This window comes from Choloepus didactylus, chromosome 3, assembly GCF_015220235.1.
Source record: "Choloepus didactylus isolate mChoDid1 chromosome 3, mChoDid1.pri, whole genome shotgun sequence".
In the NCBI taxonomy this organism is placed as follows: Eukaryota; Metazoa; Chordata; class Mammalia; order Pilosa; family Megalonychidae; genus Choloepus; species Choloepus didactylus.
This window is the reverse complement of record NC_051309.1, coordinates 51,568,028-51,585,926: the sequence shown is the minus strand read 5'-3', so window position 1 is coordinate 51,585,926 and position 17,899 is coordinate 51,568,028. Positions and strand designations below refer to the sequence as shown.

The window sequence follows — 17,899 nt, the reverse complement described above, 5'->3', positions numbered from 1 at the left end:
AAATGTCCCATTGAGGAAGGCCCAATGGAGGACTATCAGGAAATCATCCAGTTCCTTTGTTTTGCTTACTTGCTCATTGGTCTTTGCTTCTCTTTCCATGCAAAGATAGACTTATCATCTGGAAATGCAAACAATAGTTCTAGCAAAGCTGGGCTTCAGCCCAAGCTCCATGTCTTTCTGATATATGCTGTCTATTGCAGCACTGGACACTTAAATGCTTGGGTTTTACTGAATAATATGACAACCATTCACCTTCGTGCATCTGCAACTCACCCAGAACTTCTAACAATATTATTAGTTTTCTCCCTCAAAACAATATTTATTTAATTTAATTACAAAACAATTGATGAGTTAAATAGTTTTATTTGTGTTTCTTTGACAATTTTGTAACCGGAAAAAAATGATAGCCTAAGCACACAATGTACGAATACATATGTTTTAAAAAACACATGCATTGGAATTCAGCAATAAACAGTACCCATTTTTTAAAAATTCAGCTTTATTGACATATATTCACATACCATACAGTCATCTGTGGTGTACAATCAACTGTTCACAGTACCATCATATAGTTGTGCATTCATCACCCCAATCTATTTTGAACATTTTCCTTACACCAGAAAGAATAACAATAGGAATAAAAAATAAAAGTAAAAAAGAATACCCAAATCATCCCCCCATTCCACCCTATTTGTCATTTCGTTTGTGTCCCCATTTTTTTACTCATCCATCCATACATGGATAAAGGGAGTGTGATCCATGAGGTTTTCACAATCACAGTAACCCCTTGTAAGCTACATAGTTATACAGTCGTCTTCAATAGTCAGGGCTACTGGGTGGCAGTTTGATAGTTTCAGGTATTTCCTTTTAGCTATTCCAATACATTAAAACCTAAAAAGAGACATCTATACAGTGCATAAGAATGCCCACCAGAGTGACCTCTCGACTCCATTTGAAATCTCTTAGCCACTGAAACTTTAGTTTTGTTTCGTTTCGCTTCCCCCTTTTGGTCAAGAAGTTGTTCTCAATCCCACGATGCCAGGTCAGGTTCATCCTTGGGAATCATATCCTTCATTGCCGGGAGATTTACACCCCTGGGAGTCAGGTCCCACGTAGGGGAGAGGGCAGCAAGATCGCCTGCCAAGTTGGCTTAGCTAGAGAGAGAGGGCCACATCTGAGCAACAAAGAGGTACTCAGAGGGAGACTCTTAGGTGCAATTATAAGCAGGAATATGCAGTATTAAGTGTCTCCTGCTTGCATGGTAAATTTTTGTTGTTGAAATTGCTTTGTGTGATGTGTTTTCATCAATTTCATTAATTGTTTGTAAGAATACTGCAAATCCAGGCATATCATTCCAGAATTGCTTCATGGGAGGAAAGCCTAAAGAAGAGGGGAGGGATATAAAGAGGCAGACGTGTGTCACTTAAATGTCATTAAAGGTTAATGGTTGGTCATTAACTGAACACATATATAGATCGCACTGTCTATAAAACTAGCAATTTGATGAAATGAGTTTATTTTCAAATGTAACATTTTCTAAGCATTAATATCCAAGCAGTGGACAACAAAGGTGAAAATTTGGGCAAGGAAATGAACAAGAATAGCATAAAGGAAAGGAGAGTTGGGGAAAAACAGTGGGATTATATTTTTGAGCTTTGCTGTCATTACTATAAACGTGAGTTTATGAGGCTGAGATTAGCTTTTGCTAGACCTTTCATCCACAATTTGAGTGAGTTGCCACCAGGAGTGAGCTGGTACGTAGGAGGTGATGAAACAGAAAGTCTTTTCAATAGGGTGGTAAAATGAGAATATATCTAAAACCACTTTTTATATCTACTGTAGAAATAAAGCCCTTTATTACATGAACAAAGCATCACAATTACTAATTGATCACTCTTCTATGTGAAAGGGTATATACCATATGGAGAAAGATTGACAATATAAATTGGCTGAGTGTCGTTAAGTGCCTTTCTAATTTATCTTCAAATGTTTAAAAATCACTTTGCCATATATCTTTGGTCCCTCTTGGGCTCAAATAAAATAAAACCTTTAGATATAGTCTGAACATTTTCTCAAGTCAAACCCCCTTAGAATGTGTCCAAAACCCGTGACTCTGATACTTGTGGGTTTCAGGGCTTAATTTCATGTTTTCCAAAAGACTTTTTCTATCCCTTCAGAACCCCGTAATGGTGTTGGTATAACTTACCAGAGAGCAGGACTTAACTGGTTTGTTAGCACTTCAAATATTTCTTCATACTTTTGTCTCCTTAGATATGGAAGAGACTCTCTTTGTTCTGTGGCTTGGCAGAAACCACAGAGAGAGTCATTGTGTCCATTATCATATTTTATACCTGCAAATGTGCTTTCAGGATGGATCTTCAGAATTGATCCCAGATCACTCTGTGTGCCTTAATTTTTCCATATTAAGTGAGAAGCATTCTCCTTCCTTTAGAGTTTTGCTACTTGGTTACCTGTTTCACTGTCCTCTTTGGTTTCTTTGGCAGGCAGCCTGGAATGGCAGAGTACTCTGGGGAGACTTAGACTTGAATTTAAATCCTTTCTAAGCACTTGGAGGCTGTGTGTCTTTCAGCCAGTTACTTAACTTCTCTGGGCTGCAGTGTCCTTATCTGAAAAAATGCAGAGAACACCTACTTTATCCTCCACCATTTGGAATGCTTATAACATATCCTTCTCAGTCCACAAGGGCAGCAACCAAGAACTCATGGTGGTGGAAATTCCTGGAGGCTAATCCTTTCACTCCAGGCTTCTTTCTTGAGAGAAGGAGTCCTGCCTGGTCTGTCTTTTTCTGACAGCTGTTTGTGGCAGAGGAGTGCTGGCTGGAATGCCTCGGACAAAGTCCCTGGCTCAGATAGAGTGACGTCTCATCCTAGAAGTAGTGATCATTTTGGGGTAGATGTCCTCATTTCTAGGTTTATAGCACTTTCCATTCCCCCACCCTGCCACTTGTACCAGGTGCCAGCCCATCACATATTGATAAGAATGAATGAGGTTGGCACTCCCCAAAAGGCAGGTGATGTGGGAATTGGGAGAGCAGCTGAGACTTTCTAGCTGAGGAGGGAGCTCTGCAGCCTGCAACTATTGCTGTCCCTGGTGGTCAGGTCCCGAGTCCAGTGGGGAGATGGGTCCGCTGTTCTGGCTGATGCTGCAGGGCTGGAGCAGAGCTCTCTGTGGCCAGTTCTTTGAAAAAAGGGGCTTCATCGCCCCACCCTGGGTCTCAGCCTGTGGAGAGACCTTCATGCCTGCCAGGCCTGTGCTCCACTGCTGCAGCTCCCGTGATCTGCTCTTGCAGTCACTTAACAGCCACTTCCTCATGCAGATGTTGGTCCCAGGATGGCTGGGTCAGGATGGTTCCTGCTCCAGGGCCCAGAATCACCTTGCCCCCTTCCTCCTTGTGACCAGCTCCTCCTTGAAGGGTGAGAGAATTTCTTTTGAAGCAGTTAAAATCGAGAGAATGCATGAACCTCCTTACTTTATATTTATGCAACTAAGAGATTCTTACAGAATGAGAGACATTTGCTTCAAGGTGATTTTCTGTCTTTATCCATGACAATTTGTCTTTGTAGAGAAAAAAATTAATGCCCCAATTAGGGACTCTGCTTCACAGAACTTCTGTGAAAATTAAAGTTAGAGTTGGTCAAGAACTCAGGAGAAATGCTTGGCGTAATAGGGGTGACCAACTACTCCACTTTACCTGGGACTGAGATGGGGTTCCTGAGATGCGGGACATGTACTGTTCAAACTGAGCAAGTTCTAGATGAACTGGGACACACTGGTCACTTTATGGACAAACTGTGTCCTAGATGAGTGGAAGTTGGTGCTACCTCTGTGATGGGGCAGTTGTTATTCTGACATCAACAATTATTTGGTTTCATAACTTACATCTGTATTAAATATCCAATTCTATCCAGATCTGCTTTTAATTTTCAATGGTTAATATCCTTTTTAGAACATACATTTAAAGCATAATTATACAAAAAATGTGTCATTTAAAGAGAGAATGGTTTCTTCACAAAATAATACTCTCTTACATCTGAATAATACCTTGACCTTTTTACCCTACTTCATTTATGCTCATTATAACACCACAAAAGAAGCATTAGGCCATGCAAACTTTTATTAGAAAAGACAAGGTACAGAAGAGTAAATTAATGCTTATAGAGTATTTATTTAATCTTTATAGCCACCCTATAGAGTAGGCATTATTTTCAATATTTTAGAAATATGGAGAATTGAGGTTCAGAGAAGTTGAGTAATGTACCCAAGATCACACAGTTAGCAAGATTTGGAGGTAGGATTCAAATGCAGTTGTCTGACTCTAAAGCTGTGCTGCCCTCTTCCTCCATCCAAATTCTCATTTTTCAGAGGACAGCAACTGAAGACTTGCACCTGGCTCCTTCTTCATAGAGTTGTGATTTGGGACAGTTTACTTAATTTCTCTAAACCTCAGTTTCCTCACTTATAAAATGGTGATGGTAATACTGACATTGCAGTTTTATTGCAAGAATTAGAACAAATGAGTAGAATGTGGATATATAGTGGATCATAAATGTCACTTCTTATAGCTGTCACTATTATTAATGAGGAATACAGTTTAGAGGGCCTTGTGCCTCCTGAAGATGTACTTTTTGTGGTCTTTCATCTGCTCATTTCATGCTGCTTTCTTTCATCCTTTCCTAGCAAGTGGTGTGGTTTGGGTAGAGAGAAGCATACCTGGAACTGAGTGGTCACCTTGGGTTCTTTCTTCATTTCCTTTGCCATCTCATGGAATGAGCACATTGTGCCATTTGGCAGGAGCTGGTCCAAGGAAGGCAGACTTCAGGCCCCACTCAAATCTCCAGGGACTTGAGGGACCCCCCCCCCATTGTGAGAACATTCCAGATGTTGACTGTATTCCCTACTAGTCAAAAACTCCAAATAGTATTACCATGAGTTCCTGAAACAGACATCCAGGTTTTCCAGGTCCAAGACTACTCCAGATATATAGCCAGTGAAAGACGCTTGCTATTTATTTCTTACAGCATTTTAAAAACTCCAATATAAGTTTAGCTCAAAGAAAAAATTTCTCTGCCATTGACTTATTTAGGTAACTGTTTGCATTAAGAATTTAAAAAAAACAAACAAGTTTTTCTCATGATGGATTCCAAGAAACCTGAGTCAATTGTCTATGAAATTTCTTTGAATTTTTGGTACTAGGTCAGATGAAAAATAACATCTTTTTTTTTTTTAGAAACTCCTCATTTGATCACTGCTTTGTGTTTGACTCACTTTAAACTAGATTGTCTTTTCCTGGGAACAGAGACTTTCTGTTCCTTACATGAAGTGAAATTCCATTTAAAATACATACAAAGTACTGCAATTACCTTTTAAGATGAAGTGCATCTAGATCACCAGGGCCTGATGAGCTCTGGCCACTATTCCAGGCAGGGGGTGAAGGGTGCTTGAAGATGAAGGCCAAGTGGTCTCTGCCCTCACCCACCTCACTGTCTAGCGAGGAACATGAATCTGACTGGAGGGGCTAGAATACATCAGACTCTTGGCATGTTTTAGCAGATGTTTGGAATAAACTGCATTTGAAACAGATGCCATTTATTAAGTTCATCACAAGTGCTTACTATTTCATAGGCAAATTACAGTTCAAGCTATGGACTGATTGCCCTGATCTTGTGCAAATTGTTTTTATTTCTCATATTAATTAAAAAAGTTTCTAACCTTTGCTGTCTACTATGAATTAGTGACTTTGTTACCTAGCTCTTAAACTAGTTTTGTAGGTATCTGGCATAAAAGGAGCTTCTTTTGCTAAACATGTAGATGGCCTCTCCATTTGCTGACTGATACTACATTTTAAGATGACATGCCTTTAGATCACTGGATTTTGGCACATTTGCTTAAAAGTATAACTCATAATTTTATGGATAAGTCTATGTGTTGGCAAATTAACTCAGAAAGCAAAAGGAACAGCTAAAGATGCACAGCAATGTATATTTGCTTTTTTCTTTTTTTTTTCCATTTCTTGTATGTCACTTTTGACCTTCTGTTATGAGAGTTGTGCTACTTTTATTTCAAAATTACATTATTCATGGAACACAGGAGTCAAAACTCTTTAAGAAAAAAGAAATCTGTAACATTGCTGTAATTTTTCTACATTGTTTGATCCAATTCATCATTACTTTTGCCTCTCTATATATTGTAAATAACTTTTTTTTCTGTCTCCAGGTTGTAAAGAGAGAGATCTTTGGGAATGCCCATCCAATAAACAATGTTTGAAGCACACAGTGGTCTGTGATGGATTCCCAGACTGCCCCGATAACATGGATGAAAAAAACTGCTGTAAATGCCTACATGAATTTGTCAATGCATTTTTATTTTAAACACCAATTACCTCTCACTTTGAATATAAGCTCTACATATATCATAAGCTTTCAGTATGTTCATACCTTTGACCAAAAAAGAATATATGCTAAGAAAAGAAAAACATGTATAAAAATATTTGCACAATGATAGTATCAGAGAATTATTTATAACATGGAGAAAAATTTAAACACCCCAAATATCCAAAAATAGGGTACATTTGTGATACAACCATAAAACGAAATAATATAAAAACATTACAAATTAAAGTTAGAGAAGAATAATTTTTCTTGATTTCATTCTATATTATTAGGTGAATAAAACAAAATATCAAGTAGAAATTCACTATTGTCCTGGTTTTTTAAAGTACATATATCCACATATAGAAAAAGATTAGCAGATCATAATAAAATGTTTCCAATTATAATCTCTAGGTGGTGGGATTATTAAATTATTGTGCTTTTCTGTCTTTTCGACATGAATGTCCATTACATTTAAAATCAGAAAAAAAATGTTATTGTATCTATTAAAATGGTTACAGAAAATCCAACTCAAACTGGCTTAAACAATAAAGACATTTACCTCTTATTATTATATATATCACATATGTCTTGTATTATGATATCAAAAATTGAGTGTAAGGTGGATTCTTGAGGCTGAATGCAGGAGTTTAGTGTCTCTTCTTTGACTCCTTTAGTTCCGCTTGGTCCTACCATGGTCAAAAGATGGCCGCCAAGAACATCCGGGCACCAAGCTTCCTCAGTCACCTCAAATGGAAAAGAAAGCGCTTCCCACTCATTAGAAAGGGATTCGCTCAGACTTAGCAGGGTCACAACTAGCAGTCGGGAGTTTTTGCATGAACGAGAAAAGACACCTTCTACAAACTTCTGAGTTGCAAAAAGAAGCGTCCCTTCTGGGAGCACAATTAGAAATAGACGCTTTTTCTCCCAGGCTGCTGGAGTCTGAGGCTGGGTCACAGGGCCTGGTCAGCAGTGTTTAGGCAGGAGCCCTCTTGGAAAGCCATATGCCAAGACCCTGTTTTTGGATCACATGTTCACTCGTAAACTAAAAAGTATAGTCAGAAAAAACTAAGTGTAGTCAGAAAATTGCCATGCCCCACTTAAACTAATCAGAATCTACCCTGGAGCTTGGGAAGGCATGGGGCTGAACAAAATCAGGGTTCCCTTATAAAAGGGGAAAGAAAGGAAACAGATGCAGGGTAGTCAATCAAGGAGGTTCACGATAATTATTTTTAAAAACTCAAGAGAAAATCAGTGTGAGTCTGAGAGTCATTTAATAGTAGCTAGCGGTTATTCTTTCCTTTTATTTAAAAAATAAACATTACCCATATTGTGGACAGCACTTGTTGTCTTCCTATGATGACTTCAGTATGTTCACCTCCAGTGCTCTGCTCATACCTCTTCAGATTTTAATCCTGTTTTCTAATCATTGGGACTTCTGCTGCAATGGGTACTACTTTTTCAATGTGATTATTAGAGCTGTGCTTCAGTTAGCAAATTATAGTGTCGGGGGGATGGGAGGGGGAGATGCTTACATTTATTTCTAAAATGTTTCTGTCTCCTTGCTTTTTTGTCCCCTGTGCCAGCATCTTGCCAAGATGATGAACTAGAATGCGTGAATCACGAATGCGTGTCACGTGACTTGTGGTGCGACGGCTCACCAGAATGTTCCGACAGCTCGGATGAATGGGACTGTGGTAAGCTGCTTGTTTCTGCCATCTGTTGTGCATTCCAGTCCCTTGTCAGCCATTTCAGCTAAATGAATCCCAAATTGCTTCACTGATTTAACGAACCAGGTTCAACCATTTTGTTTTACTATTACAAAATCCAACAGAAGTGATTCATATGCATTATTTCCAAGTCATAGAAAATATCCCCCAAAGTTGTTTGTTGATTTGAAATGTCTCTATTACATGTAAAAGTACTTGGATTCAAATTTGTATAACCATAACTGTTAGAATAGATTTTTTAAACTCTTTATTGTCACCCAGCTTCGACAATGATCATTATTCTGTCATTCTTGTATCATCTGCACCTCCTGGAATAAGATATTAAAGTGCCCCCCTCCCCCCCAGCTTCCCCATCCGCTTGCCCCAGATTCAAATGGGACTTCTCTCTACTTCCTTACAGGGACAAGATTTAAAGGCATCTCCCACCAGAGCCTCTAATGTTGCTGTTAGTAAATTTGAGTTTGGCAAATTCCAACACTCATTACTCCCTCCATTCACTCGGCCCTTATTTCAGTCTGTTGAATAATGTGGCCAAATCATGATTCTCTTGTGAGTTGTGACCAACTGCAGCATTTCACAAATAATCAGCATCTAATTAAGTACAGAAGATGTTCTTTTGCAAAATAGGTATCAACGCATATAACAAATTATCCCTAAAATTACATCACTCACACACTTGCATTCTCATGCTTTCTTGAAAGGAAGTGCTGTGAATAGAGTTACTGACCAGCTCCTTAGAATTATGCAAATCCTGGCAAATCCTACACAGAAGAAGGTCCTGCCTCAGGCCATCTTGTAACTCGGTAAAGAAAAGTTAAGAAAATTGCTTTGAAGGCAGAGACCATTTCTAATTCATTTTTTAAATTCTCCATCATACTTACAGCAGTGATTTTCATAGAGAGGGGTCTCAACAAATGATTCTTAACTAAAACAAATAAAAATAAATGTATGCAGGTAAAGGAATATATGGCATGAGGACCTGAATGAAGGGCATGCAACAATATCAATAGGTTCTGTGAGCAGAAATGTTTTTAATTAGGGTCTCACCCCTCTTTTTTTTTTTTCCTCCAGTGACCCTCTCTAAAAATGTGAATTCCTCTCCATTCCTGACTGTTCACAAATCTGCCATAGAGCACCATGTGTGTGCGGATGGATGGCAGGAGACCTTGAGTCAGCTGGCGTGCAAGCAGATGGGTTTAGGGTAAGGTCAGTAGTTTGTAGCACTGACGAATTTCTCAGAGGGCTTCGTGGCACTTGGCAATAATATCTTCCTTATGAATGCATAGTGAGTTAGTGCTCTCAAACAGAGAGCCCTCCAAAGCACTGGAAATGAATCAGGTGAGAGAACCACATCTAATTACAGGCACCTGCTCTGAAGAGTGTGGGCTGAAAACCTACTTTGATGAAGTCTCTAAAAGTAAACGTAGTAATTGTAGTTTAAGTACTTCTGAACTGAAATGCTTTCATTATTTATAAAAGCATTAAGATGGTTTTCTCCGAGGAACCTGGATGGAAATCTTGTGATTTTCCCCAAGAGGTTATTGAAAAAGCAGCTATCTTAGGTTAGTTGTCTTTTTCTTACTCCGTTGTCATGGTCTCTTTGAAATGTTCTTTTATTGTATTTTTTTTTTTCATACAGTTGATTTAAAAAAAAAAAAAAAAGGAAAAAATATGTAGTGCCCCCTTGAGGAGCCTGTGGAGAATGCAGGGGTATTGGCCCTCCCACCTCCATGGTTGCTAACATGACCACAGACATAGGGGACGGATGGTTTGATGGGTTGAGCCCTGTACCATAGGTTTTACCCTTGGGAAGACGGTTGCTGCAAAGGAGAGGCTAGGCCTCCCTATAATTGTGCCTAAGAGCCTCCTCCCGAATGCCTCTTTGTTGCTCAGATGTGGCCCTCTCTCTCTGGCTAAGCCAACTTGAAAGGTGAAATCACTGCCCTCCCCCCTACGTGGGATCAGACACCCAGCGGAGTGAATCTCCCTGGCAACGTGGAATATGACTCCCGGGGAGGAATGTAGACCCGGCATCGTGGGACGGAGAACATCTTCTTGACCAAAAGGGGGATGTGAAAGGAAATGAAATAAGCTTCAGTGGCAGAGAGATTCCAAAAGGAGCCGAGAGGTCATTCTGGTGGGCACTCTTACGCACACTTTAGACAACCCTTTTTAGGTTCTAAAGAATTGGGGTAGCTGGTGGTGGATACCTGAAACTATCAAACTACAACCCAGAACCCATGAATCTCGAAGACAGTTGTATAAAAATGTAGCTTATGAGGGGTGACAATGGGATTGGGAAAGCCATAAGGACCACACTCCATTTTGTCTAGTTTATGGATGGATGAGTAGAAAAATAGGGGAAGGAAACAAACAAACAAACAGACAAAGGTACCCAGTGTTCTTTTTTACTTCAATTGCTCTTTTCACTTTAATTATTATTCTTGTTATTTTTGTGTGTGTGCTAATGAAGGTGTCAGGGATTGATTTAGGTGATGAATGTGCAACTATGTAATGGTACTGTGAACAATCGAATGTACGATTTGTTTTGTATGACTGCATGGTATGTGAATATATCTCAATAAAATGAAGATAAAAAAAAGCAACACACATTTTTAATAAGTGGGAAATTGAACTTGAAGTTGCTGGTATTTCAATTTACCTACATAATGCAGGAAATGTAAATCAGGAAATAGTTCACTTTTTTTTTTTTTTTTTGCTTCTTAGGATAATGAAAAAACACTCTCTCTGGCTTTGACACAGAGCACACTGAAATAGATACTGTGAAACTTGGATACTTGCTGTTTCATGGGGTTTTCTTTTTTAGTTCCATCAGAGATGGAAAGGAGTAATTTTCAGTGTATATATGTTTATGTATATGTATGTGTGTGTGTGTAATATATATATATATAGCCACTGATGTGTGAGATTTGGGAGAAAAGTGTAAGTGAGGGAAATGAAAGAAAAGAGTCATAAAATTCTAGAATAAAAAAAAATTTTTTTTTTGCATGGTGTAAACTCAAATGGTGGTTTTAGGGTGAAAGCTCCAATGCAGTTACAGGGAATAGAGATTGTTGTGGCTGGGTTTAAACTTTCTGCTCTCTCTTCTCTAACCAAAAGGTAATGGATTATAAAATATTGGGGAAAAGACAGGTGAAGACCAAGTACAAAATCTGGAATGCTTGCTGCCTTCCACTGCTCTATGTTATCCCTTCTCTACTCATTCTTCATGAGGAGTTATCCTTCAGAGCCTATTAATCAGGGTAGAACCTCTTCATGCCTCTTTTACTCCCCTACTGGTGGAATTTCATAATGAGGTCTATAGTAAATCATTATACATTTCTGTGAAAGGAAGCATCCAACATAAATTGCCTCATGATTAGGAATAACTATGAGGTACCTAACTCACATGAAATTCAATTTAAGAGTGATCTTCAGAGATCTTTGGATGTGATTCAGGTTACCTACCAGCTCTGATGACAGATTGAACGGTTAGAAAATATTCTGTAAGACCTCTAATTGGAGGGTTATAGAAGTTCTATGCTTTAGAAAGAGTTGTTTTATTTTCAGTTTTAGAAGGGGGAAAGAGGATGAATAACAAAACTCTTGGCCAGAAAGAAAAAAAGTGTTTCTAGATTTTTCCAAACACCTTCACCTTATTCTGTAGGATGCTGGAAGATGAGAATTCATGTCTCTTTTTCGGTAAGTATAACCTACTAAGCAATGAATATGATATCTTTACAAAGACTGTGTTAGGTTTTTGAAACTGCTTCCTTTTGCACATTGTACTGAGTTGAATAGTGTTCATCCAAAATTCATGTCCACCTGGAGCTTCAGAATGTGACCTTATTTGGAAATAGGTTCTTTGCAGATGTAATCAGTTAAGATGCGGTCATACTGGAGTAGGATGGGCCCTAAACCCAATGTGACTGGTGTCCTTGTAAGAAGAGGGACATTTGGACACAGAGACGTAGACACGGGGGTGGCCACGTGAAGAAACTGGGGTTATGCTACTATGAGCCCCAGAATGCCTACGGCTACCAGAAGCTGGAAGAAGCAAGGAAGGTTCCTCCCCTATAGGCTTCAAAGGAAGTATGGTCCTGTCAACACCTTGATTTCAGACTTCTAACCGCTAGAACTATGAGAGAATAAATTTCTGCTGGTTTAAGTCACTTAAACTAATAAACACATCTTTCTGAAATAACTTATTGAACAAAGATTCATAAAGTACTCCCACTTGAAAGATCTTCCTATTTTGCTCCCAATTCCAATTACCTATTGAGGTAGGCTTCTAACCATCATTCTGATGCTTTCATAAAACGTTTTTTTCTATTAATGCAATAGAATAAATGACATTTCCCAGAATTCTACTGAGTAAATTTGAAACCGTTTTACCATAATGATCCATTCAATTATGGGCTAGCAGGTATGGCACTTTCTTTTATTCCAGTTTGAAGAATTATGTGAATCCCTGCATCATGACCCCATTTCTTCCATGCAAAGACCCACATCTTTGGAAAATTGTGTAGCTAAATGCTAATCTATAATAAAGGAACTTTAAACTTTTCCAGAGTGGAAAAATTGTATTTGCTAAGATCCATTAAATTATACTTCCCTTTTGCAACTTTCTTATTACATCTAAATGAAATGGGAAATGATTGTGATCAAAGAGAATGTAAAGCTTTTGAAATGTGTTTATTTTTATCTTTCCTCTCACCAAAAGGCTAAGGTTATTTCTTAATATTAAAACTTTATTACATAATAATAGACAATCCCATTGAACATTCTAGGGAAAAATTCAGAACTACAATGATTTTACAAACAGAGAAGTTCTTTTGACAAGTCACCCTAAATGTAGCTACTCTATTGCAAATAGAAAGGGGTCTTATTTTAAATACCCTAGTTTATATTTATTCTAATTTTTTGCATATTAGATTTGCATTATGATGAAATACACATAATTTGAAATTTATGATTTTATCCATTTTGAAGTATACAATTTAGTGGCATTTAGTACACTCACACTGTTGTGCATCCGTCACCGTTATTTTGTCCTAGAATATTTCATCACCCTGAAAGGAAACTTCATACCATTAAGCAATCACTTCTTATTCCCCTTTTCCCCCAGGCCGTAGTAACCACCAATCTGTTTCTGTCTCTATGGATTTGCTTACTGTGCCCATTTCACATATGTGGAATCATATAACATGTGACCTTTTGCGTCTGGCTACTTTCACTTAACATAATGTTTTCAAGGTTCATCCATCTAGTAGCATATGTCAGTATTTCATTCCTGTTTATGGCTGAATGGTGTTCCATTGCACAAATATATCACATTTTGTTTATCTGTTCATCAGTTGATGAACATTTGGGTTGTTTCTAACTTCTGGCTATTGGGTGCATATTGGACTTTTAAAAAATCATTTTACTCCATTTGCTCCATTTCCTCTACATAGTGAGAAAATAGGACTTGAATATTTTAGATATGTTTAGGTACTTAAAATCTAAGTAGACATCCAGACATTTTTGTTTTAGGTAATTTTATGTCTCAGAAGGATTAAGAGAAACATGAAAGAGAAGTGTGGTTGGAAAACCATAAATTAATGTGTAAATAGGTAAGTAATGATAGGATTTCCAAGGAAATGAGTAGGAAATGTAAACTTAGTATTTTTATACTTTTTGATTGCCTTCAAGTTTGTTTTTCAAGTTTATTTGGGTGGCTCATGAATTGACAGAAGTTTGGAGAACCAGGCTGGAGCAGGAATTGAGATAAATGGCAAGATGAAGCCAAATTCCTGCTGTGGGAATAGGTCAGCTTGTAGGGAGGTGATCTGATAACCACTGTCCTTGGAGACCAGCATCTGTACCCCAAATTTGTAATTCTGCCATTGATGCCTCAAGTAAACTCTAAGTGACCCTAAACCTTTGTGTCATTTCCACCAGCATCAAAATCCCTGGTAGTAGGGTCTGTCCGGCCACGAGTAGTCATTGATCTGCACTCTAGCTGCCAGAGGGAATGACTATCTTCCTTTAGCTTCTTGAGTGCAGTGTCCACTAAACTGGCTTATATTTATACCTTCAAATGTGTACCGCACCAAAAACATGAAGTTTATAAAGCAACCCCAACCAAGTCTATTCATTATCACCCTCCCCCACCCTTTTTTTTTTTTTTTTTTTTGAGTGTCTACTTAGGGGCTAGGTATAGATATTATGTGGAGGATTCAAGGGTGCATAGCATCATGAAAGGCTCACAGTTTTGTGGGGAAAACATATGAGTAAACAGCCAAGAACATTTAATTAGAAAAAAATCCAGAATTTTTGTCATTTGAGAATAGTTCAAACTTATAGTTCAGTATATGGCATTCTAGTTAAGATTATATGATAAAAAATATTCACTCTAATCTTATCTTTATTCTATAATATAAATTCATTCATTTGTTCATCCATTCAGCAATATTTATAGAGAACAGCGTTGTAGTGTAGTGTCCAAAGCCAGCATACTCTTAATTCCAAATGGGTCATTCATCTACTTGAGGGAGTACATTTTGGAGCTAGTTCATCAAGAATGCAGGTCTATCCCCAAAGTACATGTTTTGCAAGAGTTCTACTGAAATGCTTTCCTAGTGGAACCAGTTGATTAATAACACCTACACTTAGAGATTTGCATACCCAAATAATGGCTTCTATGTCTTACAGCACAAATGCTATGCTCTCAACCAGGAGCTTGTCCAAATGAGCAGATTCAAATTCTTTGTTGAATCTGAAAAACTTTTTACCCCAACCTGCAGTATCTCTAGAGTCCAGTCTAGGTTGGAAGTATGATGACTATCTGATTAAACAAGGGAATAAATCAAACCCTCAAGTTCTCATGACAGTATATTGACTTTGCTACCTGCATGGCCACTATCAAAAACATATGGACATTTATTTAATCAACAATACAAATCAGAATTTAGACTACCCTCTAATGTTTGCCAGATGCTCAGTTGAGACATCTGGTATTTTAGAAAGTTCATCTAAGGGAATGTGACTGTGTGTCTCGATTCCACAAGCTCTATCTCTCTATAAAGTTAGATCATCTGGAAACAGTGTGTTTGAACTGTACTATTGTGGTAAAAATTCCTATATAGGGTTAGTTGCAATTTGATTTTATTCTGTCGTCTTTCAGAGCTAGTCAATAGAAGAAATTCTTTAAAAGCATTCTTGGGGAAAAACCTCAAAGAGAGCATCTATTATGTAACCTAATAGTCCTGATATAAGGATTTACATTGTAATTTCCTCCTAAATTTTATGCCCAGGAAAAAAGTTTCTAACTTCAGATTTCTTATCATGTAGAACTATTTAATGCAGTATGATTTCCTTATTGATTGGCTTCCATGAAGCTCAAAAGCAGATTTAGTTCTTTGTGAAGTAAATCTAGCCCAGGCTGCTGACCCTAAACCTATAAACCATGAAGAGGAAGCTCAAAACCTTGTAGTCACGTAGAAAATGTGATGTAATTCATACACTATATAATTCACCCTTTTAAAGTTTACAATTTAGTTGTTTAGTACATACAACTAAAAGTTATACAATCATCACCACTATCTAATTCCAGTACATTTTCATCACACTAAAAAGAAACCCCATGTTCATTAGTAGTCACTTTCCATTCTCCCTTCCCCCAACCGCTGGCAAACACTAATCTATTTTCTGTCTCTGTGGATTTGCCTATTGTGCATATTTTAGTAAATAGAATCATACAATATGTGTCCTTTTGTGTCTGGCTTCCTTCACCTACCAGTAATGTTTTCAGGGTTCATCATATTATAGCATGGAACAGTTTCTCATTCTGTTTATTACTGAGTAATATTCCATTGTATGTGTAAGCTATATTTTATTTATCCATTAATCAATTGATGGACATTTGGATTATTTTCACTTTTCCATTTTTTGGCTGTTATGAACTGTGCTATTGTGAACTTTCATATACAACTTTTTGTATGAGCATTGTTTTTAATTCTCTTGGGTATGTACTCAGAACAGGAATTGCTGGGTAATATGGTATCTCTATGTTTAATTTTTTTAAGAACTGCCAAAGAGTTTTCCAAAGTGGCTAAACTACTTTATATTCCCCAAAGTATGAGGATTTTAATTTCTCTACATCCTCCCTAACAGTTGTTATTTTCCATGTTTTTGATCCTATCCATTCTAGAGGGTGTGACATGGTATCTTGTTGATTTGCATTTCTCTAATTGCTAATAATGTTAAGTATTATTTAATTTGTTTTTTTTTTGGCCATTTGTATTTGTTCTTTGGAGAAATGTATATTCAGATCTTTTGCTTTTGTAGTAATTTTTGACCAATACTTATTTCTAACCTTATTCTTTAGAAAGTTGTGTTGAGAATAGGATATAGGAGGGCTAGGGTAGGAACAGGAAGACTAGTTAGAGGCTATTGAAGTTCTCATCAAAAGTGAGAACTTTTGTTGGCTTAGATCAGTATGATAGCAGAGGATATAGTGATAAGTGGTTTGATTCTGGATGTATTTTCAAAGTAGAACCAATAGGAGCTTCTGAAATACTGGATGGGAGTTTGGAGGATGTTGTTGAGAAAAAGGGAGGATTCAAGAATGATGAAGGTGTTTGAAGGGAGCAAAAAGAAGGATGGGATTATCATCACCTGAGATGGGAGAGGCTGCAGATGGAAAACGTTTGGGGAAAAATATCAGGAGCTCTGTTTTGAACATATTAAGTTCAGGATGTTTGTTAGAAGACATCCCAAGTCTGGCCCAATCTGGAGTTTATTAGAGAGGTGCAGGCTGGAGATATACTGGAAAGTCATCTGCATACAGATGATATATCTATCCATGGGACTGTATGACATAACGAAGGGAATAAGTGTAGATAGAGAAGACAAGAAAACCAATGCCTGAGTCCTGGGCTTTCTAATATTCAGAGGCTGGAGAGATGAGCCAGCGAATGAAACTAAGAAAGAACAACCCTTGGGGTCAGAATGTGACGTTCTGGAGACTGAGTGAAGAACATTTATCAAAGAGGAGGCGATGGTCCTTTTTGTCAAATTCTGCTGAAAGGTCTAGTAAGATGAGGACTAAAAATTGATTATTGGATTCAGCAATGTGTATGTAGGTCATTGACATAAGCACTGACAGTGGAGTGATGGGCAAAAGCCTAAGAGGTAGTGGAAAGAGAGGAATAAGAGATAGTAAGCATGGAACTCTTTTGAGGGATTTTGCTGCTGCAGAGAGGAGCAAGGAAATGTGGGGGAAGCAGGGTTAAGAGATGTTTGGAGTTTGCATTTCCCTGACAGCTCACATATCTTATGGCTGAATTCCTAACAATATCTTCACTAAGTAATTTTCTGTCAATAGTCTTCTCTCAGTACATTTAGGGATATGTTTGAACTACTCTCCCCAACTGGTATGGCCACCATAAACAAGTACAGTTGTCTTTAACTTCATATCTTGTTCTTCCTTCTACACACTCCTTCTGTTTCCAGGCTGTTCCATCTTCTCTCTGTGTTTCATGGGCACAGTCCTTCCTGCCTCTGCCTCTGTGTCTATTGAAGACAATGGTCTTCTCTGCTCCATCACCAAATCCTTCAGGGCTTCACTCAAGCCCTGTGGCAGCTATAAAGCCTTCCTCATGCCCTTGATGTTCCTTTCCCTTGAAGTCCTGTGGTACTTAAAAGTCAGTACTATACATTTTCCCTCTTAATTCTGCAATGCTATATGTCATTTATGTTATTTTTTTTGATTCTTCATCTTATTCCCAGAATAGG

The 17,899-nt window shown here is 37.9% G+C and overlaps 1 protein-coding gene across 1 annotated transcript in view; it reads left to right on the top strand.

The window, feature by feature from the left end:
- The window catches only part of CORIN (corin, serine peptidase), a 282,039-nt gene that overhangs the window by 226,078 nt on the left and 38,062 nt on the right, over positions 1-17,899 (top strand). Inside the window, exons 14-16 of the mRNA XM_037828932.1 lie at positions 6,235-6,348; positions 7,976-8,086; positions 9,191-9,320. Coding sequence (XP_037684860.1) covers positions 6,235-6,348; positions 7,976-8,086; positions 9,191-9,320 — 355 coding nt within the window. The remainder of the gene's footprint in view (positions 1-6,234; positions 6,349-7,975; positions 8,087-9,190; positions 9,321-17,899) is intronic.